At 39.1% G+C, this 24,247-nt stretch overlaps 1 protein-coding gene across 2 annotated transcripts in view; it reads left to right on the top strand.

The window, feature by feature from the left end:
• Positions 1 to 24,247, top strand: part of B3GLCT (beta 3-glucosyltransferase) — a 127,918-nt gene that overhangs the window by 63,652 nt on the left and 40,019 nt on the right. For both annotated transcript variants that reach the window (XM_003270246.4, XM_030818561.1), the window contains exons 8-11: positions 7,917 to 7,980; positions 13,185 to 13,304; positions 15,392 to 15,461; positions 23,359 to 23,472. In XM_003270246.4, coding sequence (XP_003270294.2) covers positions 7,917 to 7,980; positions 13,185 to 13,304; positions 15,392 to 15,461; positions 23,359 to 23,472 — 368 coding nt within the window. The remainder of the gene's footprint in view (positions 1 to 7,916; positions 7,981 to 13,184; positions 13,305 to 15,391; positions 15,462 to 23,358; positions 23,473 to 24,247) is intronic.

The raw sequence follows: 24,247 nt of genomic DNA, 5'->3' as shown, positions 1-24,247 counted from the left end.
CCTGGAAAAGGAGCCAGATGCTGAGGGTTTCTGCTTCAGCGCTGTCATTTACTAGACCCTTCAGACAAATCATTCAACCTCTCTGTATTTCTTCTTACTCATCTACAAAATAATAAGTTGTGAGACTAAGGGAGAATACAGAGTTGCTCTGAGAACCATGCACATGGGAGCATCATTACTATTCTTAAGGGATCTACTTAGCTATAGGTGTAGTAAGAAAATGAAGCAGTAACTTGCTGGGGTTGAGAGTTGATGACTCCTTAGGTGCATGGGTATGCATACTTAAACACGGACCAGTCAGGAGGGACAGCTAATGGAAGGTACTATAATAGGTCATCATATCTAGCTATTTCTGTGTAGATTCACAATGGTGCTCTGTTAGATGTGGAAAGTGAAGATAGTTAAATTGTAATTCAGGAGAAATATGGTGGTTGATAAGCCCTTCAGATTAATTATTATGTTTTTGTTCTTTAGGGAATAGAAAGTTGATAAAGCACTTGTGGCTTTTATATCTTCAGAGATGAAAGAGTTTCTATCATTAAGTGTCCTGTCTCTAGGATTTGGGGTCTTGAAAATCTTATTAGCCCGTTGTAGACATACAGGATAGTACATACCTTGTCATTCACGGCTGGACAAAACTTCTTGACTACTCCTTTCACATTTGAAAGTTCTCTACAGTGTGATACCCTCCTTTCCAGGGTAGAATCAAAGCAAAAACAACAAAAGCCCCTGTGTTTCCTAGCCTTCCTTGCCACTAGGAAGCAGCCGTTTGTTGTAGGTTCCATCAGGTAGATGTGTTATATACAATTACTTTTGGGAACTGAATTATGCGGGGAAGGGGACAAAGCATGCGGGACCATTTGAATTGAGACGCATAGCAAAGGAAGAGTCGTTTGCGGTTGACATAAGCTTCCTGATGATGGCAGAGTCTGAAGCTCCTGTGCTGCTGATTTCTGTGGTACAAATCTGGGGGTTCTTGGAATCTCAGCTTACAGTCTGTTTACTCAGACTTTCCAGTAATTCCATGAGCCATCTATATGCTTTAATAAATGTATGTTATGCTTTAACTAGCCAGAGTGGATTATTTTTGTTTGTTTCCAGTTAAGATCTTCAACTCACGCACTCAGTCCTGGATCTGCCGGCCAAGAATGCCCTTCTCCCGGCCCCTACCAAGCATGCCTAAGAGCATCTGCACAGTTTCCCTCCCTTCATTCTTAGAAGGGTCAGGGAGGAAGAGGACTGAAGACGAGAAGAAGTAGTGGTCGTTCCCTTCTCACCGTCTACTGGTCTGCCTAGTTCTGTGCTCTGCAGGGGAGAAGGGAATATGTTCTGCCCTTCAGCAGCCTTGGGTCGTGTTTCTTCTCAAATTAAATACACTTTGGTTTGCTACAGCTTGAGGACCAGGAGCTCCCAGGACACTCTTTTCCTGCAAGTGTCCAGCAGCCTTATGTCTGGGGCCAGTTTAGCCACCTTTGTTGAGTCTGGACTCTTAATGAATAGAAGCTGTGACCTGCACTTTGTAGGCTGAGCCACTGTTCCTTCTCCCTTCCTCAAGTATTCTTCTCATTCTCGGCCACAGGAGGCTTCCCCTAGCCTTCCTCATTTGGTCTCTACTTAGTTTTATAGTATGGTAAGATTTAGTCTGACTTCTCCGTGGGAGAAGTCCCACATTGCTGTGATTTTTCTGACTTGGGACTTATAACCTCTGTATAAGCCTGTTTCCCATTTCCCATGTGCTACGAAGTCCCTTGAGAGAGGAACAAACACAGCTATTGCCTGCGCTGTCTAGGGCTAAAGAGGAAACCAGTGGGCCCAGGAAGAGCTATATGGCAAGCAGGGGTATAATCATTTCTTTGAAGCCAGTATAGCTCTTTTCTTCATCACTGCCTTCTGATCCAGGAGGCCTCTCACCCTGAAGGCAAATCCTTATAGTCAAGAGTTTTACCTTCCTTCTTCCCATCACAATTTCCTGTCTTCCTTTAGCAAGACTTTCTTGGAGACCTCTTCATGCTGAATTCAATTCAGTTTTTGTTGAATTAGGTGTTAGAAGTAACTATTTATTCTTGCTTCCTTTGACTTACTGTCTGAACTAGGTGCAGGCTGATAGAAGTGATCCTGTTTGAACACAATTTTGACTCCTGGCATCCCCATATAGGGCAGTTCAACCTTACTCTTATGGCTGACATTGCTGGCATTAAGTATAACCTGTTCGAGGAAACCTCTCCCCTCTGCTTCACTGCTCATCAAGTGTAGCAGCACCCAGAGCACTGGCAGGCTTTGTTGGCTCTGGCTAGTGCTCACCTCATTACTCTCTCATGCTCACCACATGACTAGCTTCTAGGGGTTCGTGAACCAGGGTTGCAGGTTGTGCACTAGTCGAGATGTTAGCCTTGTTAAGGGGCGACTTTATGTTCTGAATTATCTGGCATTTTGCAAGGTAGTCCTGCAGGAGACCACAGGTCCATGATTCCCTTCCCTGTTGTGTTTGTGAGATCACTGAACTCATCTGTTGACAAGGGAAGGTAGCCAGTGCCCAGCTTCCATAGGGGTTTCACATCTCCCTTTCTAGTCAAGTTTAACCGTATTTAGGAGAGAGAACTGAGGGCCTCGTCACTGCAGCAGGGTGTGTAGGCATCTTAGTTTGTTTGGGCTGCTATAAAAAAAATGCCGTAAACCAGGGAGCTTATAAACGACAGCAGTTTATTTCTTATAGTTCTGGAGGCTGGAAGTCCAAGATCAAGGCGCTGGCAGATTCAGTGTCTGGTGAGTGCCAGCTTTCTGGTTCCTTTCCTTCTTGCTGTGTCCCCTCATCTGGGAGAGGGGATGAGGGGTCTTTTTTATAAGGGTGCAGTCCCATTCATGAGAGTTCCCTCCCCATGGCCTCATCACCTCCCAAAGGCCCTGCCTCCTAATAACATCACCTTGAGGGGTAGGACTTCAGCCTATGAATTTGAGAGGGGACACAAACATTCAGACCATAGTAATAGGGAACTATGACTAAGGGAATTAAAGCCAAGAGGTTAATCTTTTCCACAAAGCTCAGGAAATTCCCAGCACTTCCCCCATGACTCCAATATGATAGAGGAGTGAGGCACCAGATAGCCTTCTGCATGGTGTGTCATCTGCTCGTCACAACGCTGAACAGTGACCAACAAACCGTAGAATGTGTATAGTTCATTGATATCCATGGTCTTCTCCCTACCTCCTCTCCCTTTCCTCTGCCAGGAAAAACAAAGCAAAATGAATATGGAGACTCTACCATAGTGCCATATTTAAAATTCTACTTATCTTAGATCGTATTTCCTTTCCCCCGGTGCCAGCAAGTAATCAAGCAAATAAAATGATATAACCCATCTGGCATAGCAACTATCTTGTGGTCAACATATATTTTAAAATGGCTTTCTAGTGGGGATTCTTATTTATTCTTTAAGAAACTGGTATTATACTCAGGACTAAAGGAAGGATAAAGTATCATGCCCCATCAACTGCAACACTGGATCTTCCTAGTTGTTTTTTTCCCAATTCAAAGCTAGTGTGCTGACTTTATTTCTTTTTATTATTGGCAGCTGTATCAATTAGCATGCTTTTGGATGCAAGTAATAGGAAGCAACTCAAACTGGATTAAGGAAATACTTTTGCTGTAATTGGGGTGAGGTCTGTGGTTGGTTGATCCAGCAGTTTATCAATATCATTTAGGACCCACACTTTCTCTGTCCCTCTAGCCTATAGTACACAGAATCCATTTATCCTAAATCTAGTTCCTCTTGTGGTTTCAAGACAATAAGGGCTACATATTTCCTGTTTGCATCCAAAAGTAGATAGCTTGTTCCCGACTATGAATGGTAAGTGCTTATCCTAAGTCTAGTTGGGCCAACTCCTTGTGTGTTCTAATCTCTGGACTATTAACAGTTGCCCGGGAATTTAATTGATTATTAGAATTATTAGAATTTTCAGTTCTAATCCCCAGAGTATTAACAATTGCCAGGGAATTTCATTGATTATTCTGGCTGGCCCAGAGTAATCAATCTCTGACTCTGGGGCCTGTATAATTGTTGGGCTCAATATTAATCAAAACCAGAATTTGTTTAGGAAGAATGAAGGGGAAACTCTGTATTATATAGATGACCAACAAGGCCAGTCCAGGAATGTTGATTCCCTTTGTGTCCTTTCCTTGATTTTATGGCCCACATTGTAGGTAGCCAAGTAACTTACAGTTACTTAAGTATTTCTTCCGCCCTAGTCTCCAGGACAACTGGTTACCTAAAGATAGTTCATGAGACACACTTTCTTAGACTATTTCCCACCAAAATTTTATTTGGCCTAACAATTCCACATCAGTTTTGAGTTCACACTGCCTAATATTTCCTGGCAGTCCATCCATTTGATCAATTAAAACAATACTTTCATTTTTGGAGAAATTTTCATTAACTTCCAATAAGATGATTTCTTCAAATATATGTCATTACAGGACACTGTTTCTGGTTTTCTCCATTGTTTTTCCACCAGCAAACCTTATTGAGATTTCCTTCAGGAGATTGCTCTGTTGACTGATTCACAAGTGGGATTGAAAAAGTTAGCTAGGAAGTGGGATTGAAAAAGTCAACTAAGAAGTGGAATTGAAAAAGTCAGCTAGGTATTGAGTTGAAAGGGCTCTCAGTCATTTGCACATCTGTAGCCTAGGTGGTTGTGTCATTAGAACTGTGCTGTTGGGGGCGTGACTTAACTTCTTTTTTTTTTTTTTTTTTTGAGACGGAGTCTCGCTCTGTGGCCCAGGCTGGAGTGCAGTGGCGCAATCTCGCTCACTGCAAGCTCCACTCCCGGGTTCACGCCGTTCTCCTGCCTCAGTCTCCCAAGTAGCTGGGACTGCAGGTGCCCGCCACCACACTCAGCTAATTTTTTTGTGTTTTTAGTAGAGATGGGGTTTCACCGTGTTAGCCAGGATGTTCTCAATCTCCTGACCTCGTGGTCTGCCCGCCTCGGCCTCCCAAAGTACTGGGATTATAGGCATGAGCCACCACACCCGGCCCAATAATTCTAAAAATTAGGAAAGCTAAGTACCAAACTTCATATTTTCCAGGAACTGAATATTTAATGAAGAAACGTTTCATCTAAGTAACTGGAATTTCTGGCTTTCATTGGTTTTTTGGTGCTGTTGGTTACTGAAACTAGCATTGGAAAAACCTGTTATCTTGCTTGGTATATAGAAAACTGAAATCCAGTTACCACTATTAGGTATTGCCTTTTAAGTTAGTTGGTCACCCTGCACACTCTTAGAACTTGAACTTGTTTGCAAGGTGACTGGGTGACTGACATAGGCCTGAGGTGGCACGTGAGGCTAACTCTTCCACTAGAAGTCTGTGATATTGAGGTAAATATGACGTGCTTATGGTACACTCTGGGCTGCAAGAGATCGCCACTGAAAGATGGCCGTGTACATAATCATTTGTCCTCTCATCAGTCATTCTCTGTCTCAGAAATTCTTTTTAATTTTTACTTTTGAGATGGAGTCCTGTTCTGTTGCCCAGGATGGAGTGCAGTGGCGCGATCTCGGCTCACTGCAACCTCTGCTTCCCGGGTTCAAGCAATTCTCCTGCCTCAGCCTCCTGAGTAGCTGGGATTACAGGCATCCGCCACCATGCTCAACTGATTTTTGTATTTTTAGTAGAGACGGGGTTTCACCTTGTTGGCCAGGCTGGTCTTGAACTCCTGACCTCAGGTGATTCCCCCACCTCGGCCTCCCAAAGTGCTGGGATTACAGGCATGAGCCACTCTCAGAAATTCTATCAGTGGTTTTCACTTTTTCCCCTTCTGAGGTTTCCCTCAAAGAAAAAGAATTTTCAAGGATTGAATGAGAAAGAAACTTGAAAAGCCAAAAAGATGGAGAGCATGTTTAAGGTAACAGTACTAAGGTGTTTACTGACTGTTATGAAGGGGCCTATGAAACATGGCCATCTAACAGTGGAGGTCACATGCCTCTTGTATTCTAATCACAACTTGGTGTTCCTTGCCTGTGGCAATAAGCCCGGGTATGACTTTTCTGTCTTTGGAGCCTGAATGAAATGAATACTTACTCTTTGTGGTCTGATTAGATTTTGAAGGCATGTGGCATGAGTCCAAATCCCAAAGTTACCTTGATACAGTTTATTTATGAAAACATGCTCCAACTGAGCAGAATTCAAACTGAACAAGATCTCACTTGCCAGGGCAGACATTTTTTCTCTAAGTATATATTTGGAGTGTATCTGAGGATATAGTCTCTCAGTCCCTCCCACTTATACTCACAGATCTGTGGGCAAGTATTGAGCAGGAATGTGAAAGATATTATATGGGGCTTCTTTTGGTGCTACCTGCTACCAAGCTATGTTAGTATCAGCTGTGAGACAAATGCTTTGTAATGAAGCACAGTTATCTTGTGTCTGCTTTCTGTCTTCTTCTAATCAGAAGTGAATTTTTATAGAAATCTTTCATGGCCCAACCAGACAGATGCAATTAAAAACAGTAGAAAAAAATGGAAACTTATTACTATTTTTCCTTTTTCTTTCTTTTTTTTTTTTTTTATTTTCAAGACAGGGTCTCTGTTGCTCAGGCTAGAGTGTGATCATAGTTCACTGCAGCCTTCAACTACTGGGCTCAAGCGATCCTCCCACCTCAGCCTTCTGAGTAGCTAGGATACCGGTGCACCATGCTTGACTAACTTAAAAAATTTGTTTTGATTTGTTTTAACTTTTATGTTAAACTATGTTACCCAGGATGGGCTCTAACTCCTAGCCTTAAGCAGTCCTCCTGCCTTTGCCTCCCAAAGTGCTGGGATTATAGACATGAACTACTGTGCCCAGCCTACTCTTCCTTTTTAAAATCACTATTATTTGTTTGTAGTGAAAATATGTATTAGGAGGTTTGTAATTTAAACTAATAGTCTAGTCTTCAGCTCTATAAATAAATACAAAACCATACGGTATTTTGGTGATTTGGGTAAGTATTCCTCCCTTGTTAGCTTTGAATCAAATAATATGTTGTCTAATTCATTCAGGGAGCTCACTGAGTGCTCATTGTGGTCAGGTGTGGTGGGCAGTGCTGGCAAGACAGAGAAGAAAGTATAGCACAGACAGAGTTATGTATGCACCAGATTTTAATGCATGTGATAAAGCTGATAGGTCTGTGCTTTGTACTCTGGTGGTCAAGGAAGTTTCCATTTACTCTGATGGGCAAATCTGGAAAAGTTTTACAGAGAAGATACCCATGAGTCTGGTGTTTACAAGTTTGCTCGGTAAAGGTTGGTTATAGGCACTCTAGGCAGATATCCAGCGGGAGAGAACAATGGGGAGGCGTGGGCTCTGGGTGTAGCAAGTGGGTGCTGTGATGCTAGAGATGGTCAGGGGAACGGTAGGGCCCTCAAGACTGGCTCAGGAGTTTGGGGATTTATTCTGTATGGGAAAGGAGCCATTGAAAATGTTTAAACAAGACAGTGACTTGAAATAAAACAAAACCACATGCTTTTCCCCCATAAAACCCAGCAAGATTCATTAAAGTAAGAAACAAAAAGTGGCTGTTGTTGGTTTCTCAAGCACAATTTATTTCCCCCTTTCTTTTTTTTTCTCTGTCATTATTTAGTGTAAAGATGATCAGGAGTCAACAAAGCTCATGACTTTTTTCCCCAAGGCATTGTATTGTATTGTACATTATTTGGCAGATGTTGGAATAATGAATGCTACTTTTGTGACAAGCCTTGCATTCATTTATTGGTCAGCCAGCCGTTGTATTTTCACAGTCCTTTCCCTCAAGGAAATTAAACTGTTATTTTTATCTTTAAATCTGTATGTTTATCTGTTTTCAAACACTAGAAAGTCTCAAGAATGTGTTAGTCTTGTTTGACACTTCTTTTGGTTAAAAAAAATCAAATTGTCTCTATTTTCTAGGCTTACCAAGAGACTAAAGAGTGAATCCTTGAAATCCGACTTTACAATAGATTTAAAACATGAGGTATGTCATGTTTTGTTTGATTAAAAATCCTAGTAATCAAGAATTCATGTCCTTTGATGTAAAAGGTGTTTTGCATTCCCTAATCTTGCGTTTTCCCCACCCACATCTACTCCCCACAGAGATAATTTCATAGCACACCAGTGAATTAGGTGCTTTTATTTTAGGCTCATTTCAGTTATGTAGGTGAAGACAGAACAGTGAAAAAGATTGCATCTTGTGATTCATGATTCTTTACTTTTAAGCTAGATGGATGGGTCCAAAGGTAGATTTCTAAAAACATGCAAAAATGTCATTAAAAGTACCTCTGCTCTTACTTGATGCTTCGGTTGTACATATGCCAGTATAGATTGAATGATCATGTCCCCCCTACCCCTAATTCATACCTTGAAACCTGAGCCCCAGTGAAATGGTCTTTGGAGATAGACTTGTGGGAGGTGATAGGGGCATGAAAGTGGAGCCCTCATCAATGGGATTAGCACTTTTATAAAAGAGGCCCCAGGGAGCTTCCTTGCCCTTTCTGCCATGTGAGGACACAGGTAGAAGGTGCCATCCATGAACCGGGAAGCAGGCCCTCACCACTGAATCTGCCAGTCCTTTGATCTTAGACTTCCCAGCCCCCAGAACTGTGAGAAATAAATTTGTTGTTTAGACTCCACTCAGTCTATGGTATTTTATTGTAGCAGCCTGAACAGACTAAGACATATGCCTTTGTTGTGTGTCTGTGCTTGGCCCTCTGGAGCAGAATCGAGCCTGTTGGTCCCAAGCAGGCAGCCTGGAGCCCTAACACTCCTGGTTTCTTCACATTTACTGGACATCTGTAACCAGTTATTCTAGAGGCAGGTGGCAGGTGTCCCATCATTAATTCTCGAATCATTGTTAAGAAGGCCCTTATTGCATTTCACTTGTGGCATGCCTGACTGCACAAAACAGTCTTGCCTCTCATTCTATGCAGGAATCTGTATGTTAGGACATTAAGGTAAATCTTGACATGTAATTCAGTCCAGCAGTGCTGATGGCCTTCCAGGGACAAGAAGGCACACACAAGACTTTCTAACTTCTCAGGTGTCTTTAAATGATAACAGGGAATATTTGAGTAGAAATAAACTTGGGAAAACATAATTCTTCTCTTCCACAAAGATGAAAAAAATGGCTTGTTGAAAACCAAGTTCTGCCTAGATAGGATTAATGAAAAGTCAGCTCTGGTATAGATACTTAGGTTTGGAAATCTACTAAACATTGAATATGTACAAAATAATATTTCTAACATATATGAAAGGTATAAAGATTAATGAACAAAATACCTAACTAGCTTGCCTGGTTTAAGAAGGAGACAACTATGAGTTACCTTGAGGCTACCTATGTGCTTCTCAAGGAGAGGCCTCCTTCTGTCTCCCCACACTAAACTCTCTCTTGAATTCTCTCCCTCTCCCTTAGTTTTCTTCATATTTTATTATGTATGAATGTATTTCTGAATAACATGTAATTTTGCATCCTTTTGGGCTTTATATAAACAAAATTGTATATAAATGATGCAGGATTTTTTGCTCCTCAGTTCAGTTAATCTGGATTCTTGTCTCACAACCAGGAAGAATTAGGCACACAGACACATTGAATGGTGAGGAGGGTGGAATATATTTAAGTGAAAGGAAAGCTCTCAGCAAAGAGAGAGGGCCGTGTCAGCAGGTTTCCACGTCATAAAATGAATACCAGGGACCCTACACATGAGTTGAAGAGGCCTCTCTCGTCCCCTGCATAAGACGTGAATTCCTGGTGGCTCCACCCCATTCCTCCAGTACATGTGGGCCTCCAGTCCACTGCAGGCATGCCCAGGCAAACCCCCTGTGCAGGTTCCCTTATCCAAACAAAACATCTGGTGTAAATAAACACTTGTGGGGCAGATCAGAGATTCTCTGGGGGCCCTTCCCTATCTGCCTAGGCATTTGGCTGTCTCCCACCTCTATTGCAAATACTGTTGTAATTTGAGACTCATCCATGTTGATTCATGCAGCTCTAATTAACTTATTTTTACTTTCTGTAGTAGTTTCCCATATGACCATAATAATATATTTATCCATTCTCTTGTTAATGGGCTTCTGAGTGGCTACTGATTTTTTGCTATTACAACCATTGCTTCTATGAATATTTTTAATGTGTATCATGGTGATCATCCGCAAGAGTTACTCCAAGGCAGAGGCTTTTAAACTTTTTTTTGACTATGACCCACTTTAAAAAAATGAATTTTCATCATGACCCAGTATATTTGTGTGTGTGGTTGTGTTTCTGTTACTGATTTCTAACAGTATTGTTGCAGTCTATACAACAGTCATTTGAGACACTTACAGGCTTACTTTATGGCCTAACTCATGTTCAGTTTTCATATCTATTAGATTGAAGAAGGTATTAATGATGCTTTTCAGATATTTTCTTCTTTACTTCATTGCTTCAATCCTTCATTTTACTTTTGTCTGCTTATCATTTACTAAGGGAAGAATGTAGAAATCTTCCATAATAATGGTGGATTTCTCCTATGAAACTGCCAACTCTTGCTTTTTATACTCTAAGGCTATGTTAATTAGATGCATACAAACTTAGAATTGTTACATCCTCTTAGTGAATTTGTCTTTATCTTTAGTAATGCTGTTTGTCTTAATGTTTATTTTGTTGACATGAATATTTCAATGTTAGCATTTCTTGATTGTTTGCCTCATAATCATTTTTTATCTTTCTCTTTCAATCCTTTTGTGACCTTATCTTTTTTAGATGTGTCTCTTTTAAAGAGGACATGCCTTTTCCCGCCATCCTCCAGTTTGAAAATCTTTATCTTTAAACCAGATAGCAAATTTACCTTTATGTTGATTGTAATTACTGATATATTTGACTTCTATCACTTTATTTTGTGCCCCTCTCCTTATTTTCTATTTTTCTAGGTTTCTTTTGAGACAGAGTCTCCCTCTGTCACCCAGGCTGGAGTGCAGTGGTGCCATCTCAGCTCACTGCAACCTCTACCTCCTGGGTTCAAGCAGTTTGCTGCCTTAGCCTCCTGAGTAGCTGGGATTACAGGTGCCCACCACCACACCCGGCTAATTTTTTTTTTGTATTTTTAGTAGAGACGGGGTTTCACCATCTTGGCCAGGCTGGTCTTGAATTCCTGACCCTGTGATCTGCCCACCTCAGCCTCCCAAAGTGCTGGGATTACAGGAGTGAGCCACCGTGCCTGGCCCCTCTATTTTTCTATTTTAAAGTTCCTTGTCTTCTTATTTATTTATTTATTTATTAGTCCATATTTTTTATTTTCTTTTAGAAGTTAAATCTGTCTGTACTTTACTGATTATTTTAAATATTTTAACATGCGTTCTTAACCTAACAATGGTTTATTAATCAATAGCCAGAAAATTTGAGGACCTTAGGATAATTTAACTCTGATTATCTCACTCCCAACTTATATGCACTTGTTGTTCAATATTTTTGTCCCTTTTTCTTTCTAGCCTGGAAACATAGATATTGTCATTATTTTATGCAGTTAACATTTTTATTAACTCATATATTTGCCATTGTTTTTGCTTATCATTCCATCTTGCTTCTTAGGCCTTCCAATTGAATCATTTTTATTCCTCCTGCAGTGTCTCCTTTAGAATTTCTTTTAGTGAGGTGGTAAATTCTCTCAATACTTTTTCTTTAACAATGTTTAGTTCAACTTTGTTTTTGAAGCATACTTACATCATGTAGATGATTCTAGGTTGCCAGTCATTTTCTGTCATCACAAGTTTTATTCAATTATTTTTTTCTTTTTTTTTTTTTTTTTTGAGACAGAGTCTCTCTCACTCTGTCACCCAGGCTGGAGTGCAGTGGCATGATCTTGGCTCACTGCAACCTCCATCTCCTGGGTTTAAGCAATTCTTCTGCCTCAGCCTCCTGAGTAGCTGGGACTACAGGTGCGTGCCACCACGACCAGCTAATTTTTGTATTTTTAAGTAAAGATGGGGTTTCACCATATTGGACAGTCTGGGCTTGAACTCCTGACCTGGCGATCTGCCTGCCTTGGCCTCCCAAAGTGCTGGGATTACAGGCATGAGCCACCATGCCAAGCCTCAGTTATTTTTCAAATGTGCTTACTTGTTTTGTGTAATCTTTTTAAAATAATTTTTTCTTATGTTTTAAAGTTTTTCTTTTCTTTATAAAATATATTAAGCATAGTAATTTTATAATATGTTTGATAATTCTGATAGCTGAAGTTTTTTGAGTCTGATTAAATTATGTCTGCTGGCTCTTGTTCATTATCTTATTTCTTTTTCGTGTGTGATTTTTTTTTCTCTGAGTGATTGTTCTGTAAGCACCCTTGTTCCTTTGGAAAAATCCTCTGAGCCTTATATTAAGGTTGTGGTTCCTTAGTAAGGATTTACATTAGCTTCTGCCTGTTGCTAGTGGGTTATACTGACTTGAGATAATTTAAATTATCAGTTTGAGGTGTTTTGGGACCTCATAGGTGGCACAAATTAGGGAGGCCTGGCTTTTAGTTACAAAATCTAAGAGGAGATTTAGAGATTATTCTTTTCCCTCCATTTAGACCCATGGTCCTAGCTTTATGTAGGGGATTGCTGTTAGTCACACCCCACCTTGGGTGGGTCATAGACTTAAGTCTTTTCACTCCTATCAGAAACTCAGCCTTGCCAGAGGTCAGCTGATACCTACTAGGGAAAACTACCCTTGGTGCCCTTTTTTCCCCAGGATCTCACTTTCCCATTTTTGTTCTCACAGATTCCATATTTTTGTGCCAACTTAGCAATACATTGAAATATTTAAGGGCATTTTACCCAACATTTGTAGATGTTTTAAGCAAGTTGAGTATTTGGGTTATGTGATTACCATACTAAGGAAACTGGAGCCATAATAGTATTTTCTTACATCTCTGTGATGTTGTAGAATGTGTTCTTTCCTAAAACCACATACTTTGGAATTTTTTGGAGGTCAGAATATCGATTCATAGTTAATTGCTTATTGTTAGTAACAGATTACATTTATTCACATGGAATTGTCATTGTCATTTTTTTAAGTTTAGGAAGTCCTGTTGAGTACTGACAAATTGATATGGTTCACCCTACTCTCTATGGAAGGTGTGTTCTGCTTTCCCTTGAGATATTTTGTCCCTTCTTATGCTGGTGTTGACTGAGTTCTTTCATCACTGCCTGTCTCCTGTCTTGTGGCAGATTGCCCTCTACATCTGGGACAAAGGCGGAGGACCTCCCCTGACCCCAGTGCCTGAGTTTTGTACAGATGACGTGGACTTCTACTGTGCTACCACATTCCATTCTTTTCTACCACTTTGTGTAAGTAACAGAAGAAAAACTTCTTTGCATATCAAAGGAAAAATTTAGATGCTGTGCATAATGTCACCCTAGCACTTTAAAATAGATCTTAGATTCAGGGCATTCATGTGCAAGTTTGTTATAAGGGTATATTGCATGATGCTAAGGTTTGGGCTTCTGCTGATTCTGTCACCCAAATGGTGAACATGGTACCCGATAGGAAGTTTTCAAACCTTGCTCTTCTTCCTTCCTCCCCTTTTTAGAGTCCCCAGTGTCTGTTGTTCCTATTTTTATGTTTGTGTGTACCCAGTGTTTAGCTCCCACTTATAAGTGAGAACATGCAGTATTTGGTTTTCTGTTTCTGCATTAATTCACGTAGGATAATGGCCCCCAGCTGCATCCATGTTGCTGCAAGTACATTATTTCATTCTTTCTTAAGGCTGCATAGTATTCCCAGGTATATCTGTACCACATTTTCTTTATTCAGTCCACCATTAATGGGCACCTACATTGATTCCATGTCTTTGCTATTGTGAATAGTGCTGCACTAGCACTTTACACACTAAAAAGAAAATCAACATTTTCCCTGTGCCAGGTAAGAACTATATATCAAGACTCTAGTAATAACAGTCATACAAGGTTAGTACTATTGTAACTCCATCTTACAAATGAGAAGAGAGAGGCACAGAGAAGCCAAGTGCTTGCTTACGGCTACACAGCTAGTAGGGAGGGAAGCAAGGGCTCCCCTTTACTCCAGAGCCTTTGTGAGGGACTGCTCACTATAGCACTTTAGAGTTAGTGTGCCCAGAGTCTTTTCTTTTGTTGATGATGTAGGATGCATTGATTGGAATTTCTGTTCCATTTCCTGGAAAGGCAATTTCCAGTGCTTTCTGTGACACCCAAGCCTTCTCCACAAGCCTGCACCCTTTACTCTCTCAGCAGGTGGCTCTGCCTTTCATCTCATTGACAGCCGTCCAGAACTTTCAGAATAAATTCACTTGTTTTGGCAGACCCAAGGTCCAGCCCCAGTATGAGCCTGGAGACGCTGACACTCACAAGGTTAACAGCTTTTCTCATAAGAAAAAATGCGTTCACCAACCTCAAATATTGTCGTTATTCTCAAGTCAGTCACACAGAAGTCTGTGTGTGCCATTTGAAGAGATAAATACATAGACACACACACACATACACACACACACACACACACATGCACACACACCCCGAAACAGTGCAGCATTGAGAGAGAATCTGTAATTGTTTGCAGTTCCAGAAGGGGAGACCAGTCTTTCTAGGCAGAATGCTTGCTTGCTCTTTCAGTGCTCTCCTAGTGCCTTGAGTGACATGACAAAGCTGTAGTTAGATGTCACTGTAAACCAGCCCCAAATTATATAGGAGTCACGATTGACTATGATTGCAGGCCTAAGGCAGGTAATAAAGGGGTCGTGAAGGGCTTGGGTGTGTCTTGTTGACAAATCCCTCTTTGTGCCCGCTTTCATCTGTATGATCAGCCTGGGCTCCAGGACTGCTCCCACCCCACCTCCACCAGGTGTTTGAAGGAATCCTACCTTTGGCAGAGGAGAAAACATCCTTAGCCTAGACTTGGGTCACCAGTAAAGAGGCCGTAAAAATGTTTTCAACATTAAAGTAAGGCCAGGCCCAGAAAAGGGCAACATCTCTTATTTTACACTAAAAAATCCCCCCTATTTCTCTCTTTTTGTCAAAATCTTCACCAGCTGGAGAAAGGAAATGAGAGGTAACTAACATTTATTGGTCACTTACTATGTGTTTAATAAATTATAGTAATAATAGCAGCCTTGCAGTGGTTATTATTTTTTTTTTCTAAACAAGCAGACTGAAATTCTGGAAACTTGTTAAGGGGATGCACAGTCCGTGCACGGTGGAGCAGGCAGGTCCAGGGCTGGCTGACAGAAAGGCTATGTTGTTAGCTGACCTATGTTTCCATTTCTCCCCTAAAACTTTATCCCAGAAATATGTTTGATATCCTTGACATTGGTTAATTTGAACTCTAGATCATGTGAGATCCAATGTGGGTGTGAAGTTAACGCTGACTCACATATGCATATATTTTTTCTTTTCTTTTTTTTTAGGGAAAGCCAGTGAAGAAGAAGGATATTTTTGTTGCAGTAAAAACATGCAAGAAATTTCATGGTGACAGAAGTATGTTTTGGGTTATTCATTTTATTGAACGCTAAAATCCAGACTACCTTTTAAAAAAAAGTACAAATGAATTCTTGAGTATAAATTCAGAAAAGGGATAATGACAATTTGGATGTTGAAGTGAAAGCAGTTATTTAGTCAATATTCATCGTTGCACCATTTCAATCACCAAGATCAGTTAGGAAGGAAAATTTTGTATTGAAACATGAGTGGTCATAGCCGATACTGTTTATGGCAGTATTTTAAATGGGAAATGGAAAAGCTCAGTGTGGCAGTCTTGGAGACTGTGTGAAAAACAATCCATTTTGTCAAACAACGTATTAGGTCTGTGCGCAGTCTCTAAACGGGATGAAGAATGTCAGGGGATTTCAAGGTAACAGCATGCCAACAAAGAAAAAAGACTTTCTTCTTTTTCAATTTATTTCAAATGCTTACCTTGGAATTTGTTAGTTAAGAGATGTATTTGCTCATGAGTAGATAATATTGGAGAAGAAGAAAAAGTCGCCGTACAAACAGTGAATCTCTTCTTAAGGAAATCCTGGCATGCAGATTAATGTTGTTTTTATTCAGGTTTTTGATGTCATTACAGAATTCTGCTAAGTTGTGATGATAATGTAAAAAAAAAAAGCCCATCCTAAATATAAATAGACATAATTTCTCTCTTTTTGCACCTTATTTCAAGCAACACTTTTCTGAAATTGAAGATTAGGCAGTCTTTTGCATTTTCTAATTTTAGTGCGTATTTTAATTTTTTTTTCCCGTGAAAAGACTGTCGATTTCACCAAGGATGTGATATTTATGTAGGAGAGATTTCTAAACCAACTGTCATTTTCATGGGATTGGAACTACTGAAGAAGTTCATTTGTATATTTTATGTGATAACATGATACATACAAATTATATTTTAAAGGGGAAGATGTTTTCCAAATAAAATAATAATATAATTTGAGACTATAGTATTGTCTAAGACATCAACATCAATTAAAATCCAGCTATAATCAATTATATCTTAAAAATACATTCACTGTAAACCTTCATATTTGCCTAAAATGGCCACACTAAATTCCAAATCCCATTAAATCAGCCTATATGAATATATACATTTGTTATACAAGTCCTAAGATACCATGAAGAATCAGTATAGCAGTTAAAATAAAATTTGTATTTATCATAAATTTAACCTAAATTTAATATCCTTTTACTTTTTTCATAATATGGAAGGGTTTTGTGGGATTATTTTGACCAATACCTTCTTTAAATAGGTATTGGGGAAATGAACTATACTGCTTTTTGTTTTGTTTCTTTTACAGCAAGCAGAAACTGTTTGAATTGATTTAATTGATCTTGAAGCTACACTTGGAGTAGTGATTGTTTTCACAATATTAATGTTAAGGATGGTGTTGCTGGTACTTTTTCTTTGAAACACATTTTTCAGGTCACAGTGAAGCAGTAAAATTAGGGACACTCCCCGTTGTATTTTTTATATTCTACAGAAATGAAAAAAAAATAGTTTGTTAATTTTGATTTAGTAATTTTGAATAATCCAGTTTACTGCTTTCTTATTTTGCATAAGTTTGAGATACTCTTTTTAGATATTCATGAAATCCTTTTCTATTTGAATTTTGAGTCAAAAGTCTTTAAAAATTACAAAATCTTAAAAGCCTATTAGGAGCATTAGAAACAAACCTTCCAAAGCCAGATGCATTGATTTACTGCTGTTAATTTGAATCTGGGATCATTAAAGCATGAGGCCTAAAATGTATCATGAAGTTTTCATATTTGGGTTTCTGTGGTAAGCCATTTTTCAACTTGGATATGTTTGTTTGAAAAGATAGTCTAAGGCAACAGGATTTCAGTGACTTTGAAGTCCATTTTGCATGACTTCATGTAGCCTGCCAGGCCACCACTGGGCTCTTTCCCTCATTTTAGAAGCCTAGTCCAGCTACCAGTTGGCCCAAAGAGTTATCCAGTAATACCAGTTACAAGGATAACATCACACTAACTGCTTCTAACTGCTAATATTTCTTACATTTTCTGGTGTGTTTTTCACATATGTTCTATCACCTAGTTTCATGTTGACACTTCCTCATGATATGATAATTATTGTTATTCACTTGTTGTAGAAAAAGCTGAGTATGGAATGATACACAACTGGCCCAGTTTCTTGTATCCTATTGAGTAGCAGAGCCAAGGACTTGGGTTTTCTGGCTCCTAAGTGCCACATTTTTTTCTACCACAGCACAGCTATACTGTAGTCTCCTTGGATGTATTACAAACTCAATACTTGATAAATAGTCTTTGATATTCATGTTGATGTCCTGCTATGCTCAAGGTCAGTTTTGACTCGGCCAGAAGCTGTGAAAGTAGGCTTTCCATTTTTAGTAGCAATGGGGACGGCAAGGAATTAAAACCCACACAGGATCTAAAATACAAATCGAGCTGAGAATTTAGACTGCCACTCCTATCTAAGCATATCACTGCTATAGTCAAGCAGAATACATGGTCTGGGGTGTTGGATTTTTTTTGTTTAGTTTTCCTTTCCCTGTGCACTCTATTATTGGGGGAAACTAGCCCCCAATATTCAACGTGAGCCCTTTTCTATTTTCCCTAAGTGTTGGCCAGTCTGAGAAATAAAAGAAAGGAGTACAAAAGAGAGAAATTTTAAAGCTGGGTGTCCAGGGGAGACATCATATGTTGGCAGGTTCCGTGATGCCCCCTGAGCTGTAAAACCAAGTTTTTATTAGTGATTTTCAGAAGGGGAGGGAGTGTGCGAATAGTGTGTGGGTCACAGAGATCACATGCTTCACAAGATAATAAAATATCACAAGGCAAATGGAGGCAGGGCGAGATCACAGGACCAGGGCGAAATTAAAATTGCTAATGAAGTTTCGGGCACACATTGTCATTGATAATATCTTATCAGGAGACAGGGTTTGAGAGCAGACAACCGGTCTGACCAAAATTTATTAGGCGGGAATTTCCTTGTACTAATAAGCCTGGGAGCGCTATGGGAGACCGGGGCTTATTTCATCCCTTATCAACGACCGTAAAAGCAGACGTTCCCAAAGCAGCCATTTCAGAGACCTCCCCTTGGGAACGCCATTCTCTTTCTCAGGGATGTTTCTTGCTGAGAAAAAGAATTCAGCGATATTTCTCCTATTTGCTTTTGAAAGAAGTGAAATATGGCTCTGTTCCACCCGGCCCACAGGCAGCCAGACTTTAAGGTTATCTCTCTTGTTCCCTGAACATCGCTGTTATCCTGTTCTTTTTTCAAGGTGCCCAGATTTCATATTGTTTAAACAATTTTTGCAGTTAACGCAATCATCACAGGGTCCTGAGGTGACATTCATCCTCAGCTTGTGAAGATGACAGGATTAAGAGATTAAAGACAGGCATAGGAAATCACAAGAGTATTGATTGGGGAAGTGATAAGTGTCCATGAAATCTTTACAATTTATGTTCAGAGACTGCAGTAAAGACAGGCATAATAAATTATAAACGTTTTAATTTGGGGAACTAATAAATGTCCATGAAATCTTCACAATTTATGTTCTTCTGCTATGGCTTCAGCCGGTGCCTCCGTTCGGGGGGACTTCCCGCAACAGTCTGTAGTAGAAATACTTTAGTAACAAAGGCCAAATGATGAAGGAAAAAAATCTAGAGAAACTGTACTTGTCTTTGCCAAGTTGAGAGTCGGCTGTACTGTTAATTGTGGGCACAGTATCCCCTGGCACTGGGTGGTGATGGCCCCCACTCCTGCTTCATTATATGTTGGTTACCTTCTGGGATGAGAAGGAGAGATGGAACATGTTCTGTTCAAGGCCCTAGTCACAGCAAGGGAAAATATAGTTTGCATTTATTTTTTTATACTCTCATGGAAGAACTGATAATAAAACCAAGTTTCACAATGAAAAGAAATATTTTAAATATTGTACTTTCTTGGCTTAACAGTAACACATTTATGTAATTGCTTTTGTCTGGATTCTGACTTCAGTGAAACATAGCATTCTTAGAACACAACAAGCAAAAATATACTCTGTCTTTTGGCTCCAGGAAGTAATACATATTGACATCACTGAAACAGCAGCACACTCTGGGAGGCAAGCATTTAGTAGGGTTTTAAAGAAAGTTGAGAACTGTTACATAAGGTGATGAATTGGGCATAGCATGTAAAATTATATTTAAGCAAGGAAATGATCTCTGGTGTTTTAATATTCAACTTGATTGCTTCCTCTTGGGTTCTGTGTTTCCCACTGTGTGACCTGAGCTGTCAGAAAACCTTAAGAATTTTCTTTGCATCATTTTTCCATGCAGTTTGTGTACATGTCTCATGTACCTCGTGGCAGCCACTGGTTTTGTTCATCAAATGGTGGGTTGTGGGATGCTCTCCTGCAGTCTCCCTCTAATTAAAGAGGTTAAATTGCCATTTGCTAAGCCTTTAGTTCCTTTCCACAGCTTCCTAAGCTCTTAAAAATTAGCACTATATTTCTTTCAGATTAAAAAACAAAAAACAAAAACAAAAACCTGTTTGCTGTCTTTACTGCTGTTGTCTTGTCTAGAGGCAAATCTGAACAAACTGATTGAAAGGGGTGTTTGGTGGCTGGTGTTCTCTTTGACTGAAGAGGCTTACATGTACTGTGGTACAGTCGGCTTACTTAAAAGGCAAGGCTTGAATTAAAATACAGCCAGATAGAAGGCCAGACTCTAATCAAATGAGGTGACTAGATCAATGAATGAAGAGAGGAGAGGAGTCAGGTGTTGCCTTTCCCTGGCTGTTGAATAGCTGATGTTCCAGATTGCCCTACAGTGTTGTGTTAGGTCATCCAGGAGGGATACTTTTCAGGCTTAGGTACACCTCAGTCTTTAAAACGAGGAATTAGGGCACACTCGTGTGTGTCCCTAATCTGCTCCTGAGAAGAGAAGTGCAATCAGGGTCTTATTTTGTGACCACTGACTTGCACACTGAGACAAAAGGGCCATCTGCATGCTGAAAATAGTGGATTCCTTAAAATAAAAACTATTCACATTTGATAGTGTGGTAGTTTTAATAAAATGTTCAAGCATCAAGTTCATTTTCATTTATAATCTGAGACAGTTTTACAAGTCACCTCCCTGGGGGTAAAAATGCATGTTCTGTCCTCATAGTGAGACACATCTTCTGCTTAGAGTCTAGAAAGCTCTAAGAAAGATTTATGCCATCTGTGCAGCTGGCATTTTTATAGTAAAATTTTTTTACTTTGCTCCAAGTTTAAGTTATCTCGTGACAAACTTTCTTGACAGAGGCATTCACTATTATTATGTGATAGGAAGTATGCTTCTTTATTGAAAAGGAGATAATGTATCAGGTAACTTATTAAAGTATTTTCTCAAAGTTTAATATCTTTAGGAATACAGTGCCTCAATACAATATAAAATATTTTGTAAATAATAGAATGAATTCATTTTAGAATTTAAATGATGCTAATAAAATAGACCATTATTTTAAAAGTTTAACTAATTTAGAATCAACCCTGGTTGAAAAGAAAGCCTTAAGCTGTTTTTTTGGAAGACTTTAAATCCTTTATGGCTAAGAGATATGACAGACACGGCCAGGCACAGTGGCTCACGCCTGTAATCCCAGCACTTTGGGAGGCTGAAGCGGGCGGATCACGAGGTCAGGAGATCAAGACCATCCTGGCTAACATGGTGAAACCCTGTCTCTACTAAAAAATACAAAAAAAATTAGCCGGGCGTGGTGGTGGGCGCCTGTAGTCCCAGCTACTCAGGAGGCTGAGGCAGGAGAATGGCATAAACCCAGGAGGCAGAGCTTGCAGTGAGCCAAGATCACACCACTGCACTCCAGCCTGGGCAACAGAGCGAGAGAGCGAGACTCTGTCTCAGAAAAAAAAAAAAAAAAAAAAAAAGAGATAGGACAGACGCATGGAGGTTATATTGACAAGGGGAGAGATGTACAAACTGTTGAATGCTTTAGGTATTATAGAATCATAATATCTTAGTATATCTAAATGGTTGGCTTGTTTTAAAATGATTAATCAAAGGCTGAATTGCCTTTATGAATAAAACCTTCCTTTAACAAGCTTCCACAAATAACCCTAGGTCTGTTACTGAAATGCCTACAAAATTCAGTCCTCATTCAACTGTTTATTGAGTGCCTACTGTGTCCTAGGCACTGTGCCAGGTGTTGGAAAATGAGTCATACACACACTAATTCTTACCTTTAGTGTAATTTCTATTTTACCTGTTTCACAGTAAAAGAGAAAGCAAAAGCACTAACTCACCCTTGATTTTGATTTTAATTTTATTTAAATCAGTTAATTGAGAAGAAACACCCATGCTCTTTAATAAACCTATTAGAGCAAAAAAGGACTGAAAGCCTAAAGGCTGAGGAAATTGAAAGCAAAATTTGCACAGCCTGCAGGACCCTTGCTGGGGACTGAGGAAAGTTCTTGACCTTTCCTCACAGCTTCTTCCAGCATTATGCAATGGAGAATATTTTACCCAACAGTGTGAACTTTTAGTGGCTGCAAGCTGCAGGGAGCCCTTTCTGGGGTAAGTTCTCTTGCTTATTATATGCAAAGCAAACTGCCACAGCAGTGCCAAGGTTAACATTTTTGTTGTGCTGAAATTTGGAAGTAGAACAGAGTGAAATTTTTAAAAATGTCTTTTTTCCTTTTTTGTCCGCCAGTAGCCCTATCTATTATTTAGTACATCTTTGACCATTTTGACATGTAGAAACGTTTAGAACTATCTGCTTTTTTATGGTTGTGGAAAAATTGTATTTTAATATATGAAAATAATATTTAACTGGTAATTTGGTAATAATTTCAGCAGATGTGCAGAACTCAGTTTTTTTTTTAAAAAAAAAGCCAGTGAAAGATATTATAAAATGATGCACTTTTGTATTTTCTATATAAGGGCTGTCTGAGCTGGACTCAGAATTTGCTTACTTATTAGCTAAACACTTAAATTTTATATTGGAACATCAGTTTTTGCATGTATTTCTATTAGAGTTGGGAACAGGGGAAAGATACATGATCTGATAAAGTTTCTCAAAAGTTAAGTGAAGATTTGGTTCATCAGAGTTTTGACAGGATATAAAATCTAAATGTTTTTTCTATTGAAAAAACAAGAAACCACTTTTTAAAATTCAGAGATGCATAGGCAGTAATTTGTTTTTTAAGTATAGAAGAAAAGAATTACTTGGCCAGGTGAATTAATATCAAGTAGTGGTTAAGTCTATATGTCAGGTATGCAGACAGAGCTATCTTTGAGCCTCCAAAGCAAAAATACAGAAAACCAGGACAGCTTTCTGTTGTGTTTATTGTGTTAAAACAATTTAGCTAATGATAGAGTTTTAAAGCCTGCAGTAGTTTTGAATGTTATTACTTCCACATTTTTCAAAAGTACAACATCATAATATCAGTCATCATATGCAGTGATTCTCATTTGGCAAGGTCATGCCCTTTGTAGGGTTGGGTAGTTCTATTAGAATCTTTGGGTGAGGACATGCATAGTTTGCAAAGGTCTTCCCATGCTCCATGGTAAGAGGGATGGATTTTCTCTTACCATGCTCCATGGTAAAAGAAAAATTAGTTAACGTAAATGTAAACACAATAGCATAATCAAACCAGAAAATTTATCATTATATGGAAGTAAATGCATTCATCACCAGGAATGAGAAATGCTTTACTCTAGAGAATGTTGAAAATGCTTCAAGGAAAGGGTTTTAGTCAACAACGTTGGCATTTCTCAGGGTTAGAAGCAAGCAACTCTTGGAACACCTGAAGAACAACCAGTAATGTTTCTCTTCCTTTATAGATGATTATACTGCCATTTTGAATTTTTAAGCTTCCTTGTGTAACTGTGCCAGTGATTGTCACTTCTGTAATTTTTTCAGTACCTATTGTTAAGCAGACTTGGGAGAGCCAGGCAAGTCTCATTGAATACTATAGCGACTATACTGAAAATTCCATTCCTACTGTGGATTTGGGAATTCCTAATACAGATAGAGGTGAGTCCATAATTCTTACTACTCTCCTTATTAAACATTCCCATTCTGTAAATACAGTAAATTAGGTTAGGATAAAAATGAAATATTTTATAAGTGCTATAATTTTTGCCTCATATTAGTTTTTTCCCTTCTTCCCTCACAGATACAGATTGGTTCTTTCAAACTAAGGGCTTTATAGTACGAAGTGTTGAAAGTTTTTAGTAGGTTATATCCTATAATTGAGCACATGATAGTTACAGCAGAATTTAACAATAGATTTTTCATACCTTCATAATTCTTTGTGACCATGATGGGGTGTTTATTATATTCCCACATAAAGCTTCTCTCCTTGTCAGTCTTATAGTCTAGTTCACATATTATATTACCTGTGAGTACCACCTAATCACATTCTACACTAGTTATATGTAGAATAAACTCTATTCTATATTTTAAGATTTTAATTAGTAAACTGTTGGAAATAAACCTGCTTTTCTCTTCAAATTGCAGGCTTTCTAATTAAAAACACTTTTTAGGACATACAGAGTGGAATGGTAGACATTGGAGACTCCAAAAGGTGGGAGAGTAGAAGAGGGGCAAGGGATGAGAAATTACCCACTGAGTACGATAGACACTCTTTGGGTGATGACTTCACCAAAAGCCCAGACTTCACCACTGTACAATATGTCCATGTTACAAAACTGCACTTGTACCTCTTAAATCTATAAAAATGTTTAAAAATTGTGTCATAAAATGGAAGTGTAAATTTGGCCACCTCATCTTCAGATATTCTTTATTC

This window comes from Nomascus leucogenys, chromosome 9, assembly GCF_006542625.1.
Source record: "Nomascus leucogenys isolate Asia chromosome 9, Asia_NLE_v1, whole genome shotgun sequence".
NCBI classification, from domain to species: Eukaryota; Metazoa; Chordata; class Mammalia; order Primates; family Hylobatidae; genus Nomascus; species Nomascus leucogenys.
This window is presented reverse-complemented; position numbering and strand designations above follow the sequence as displayed.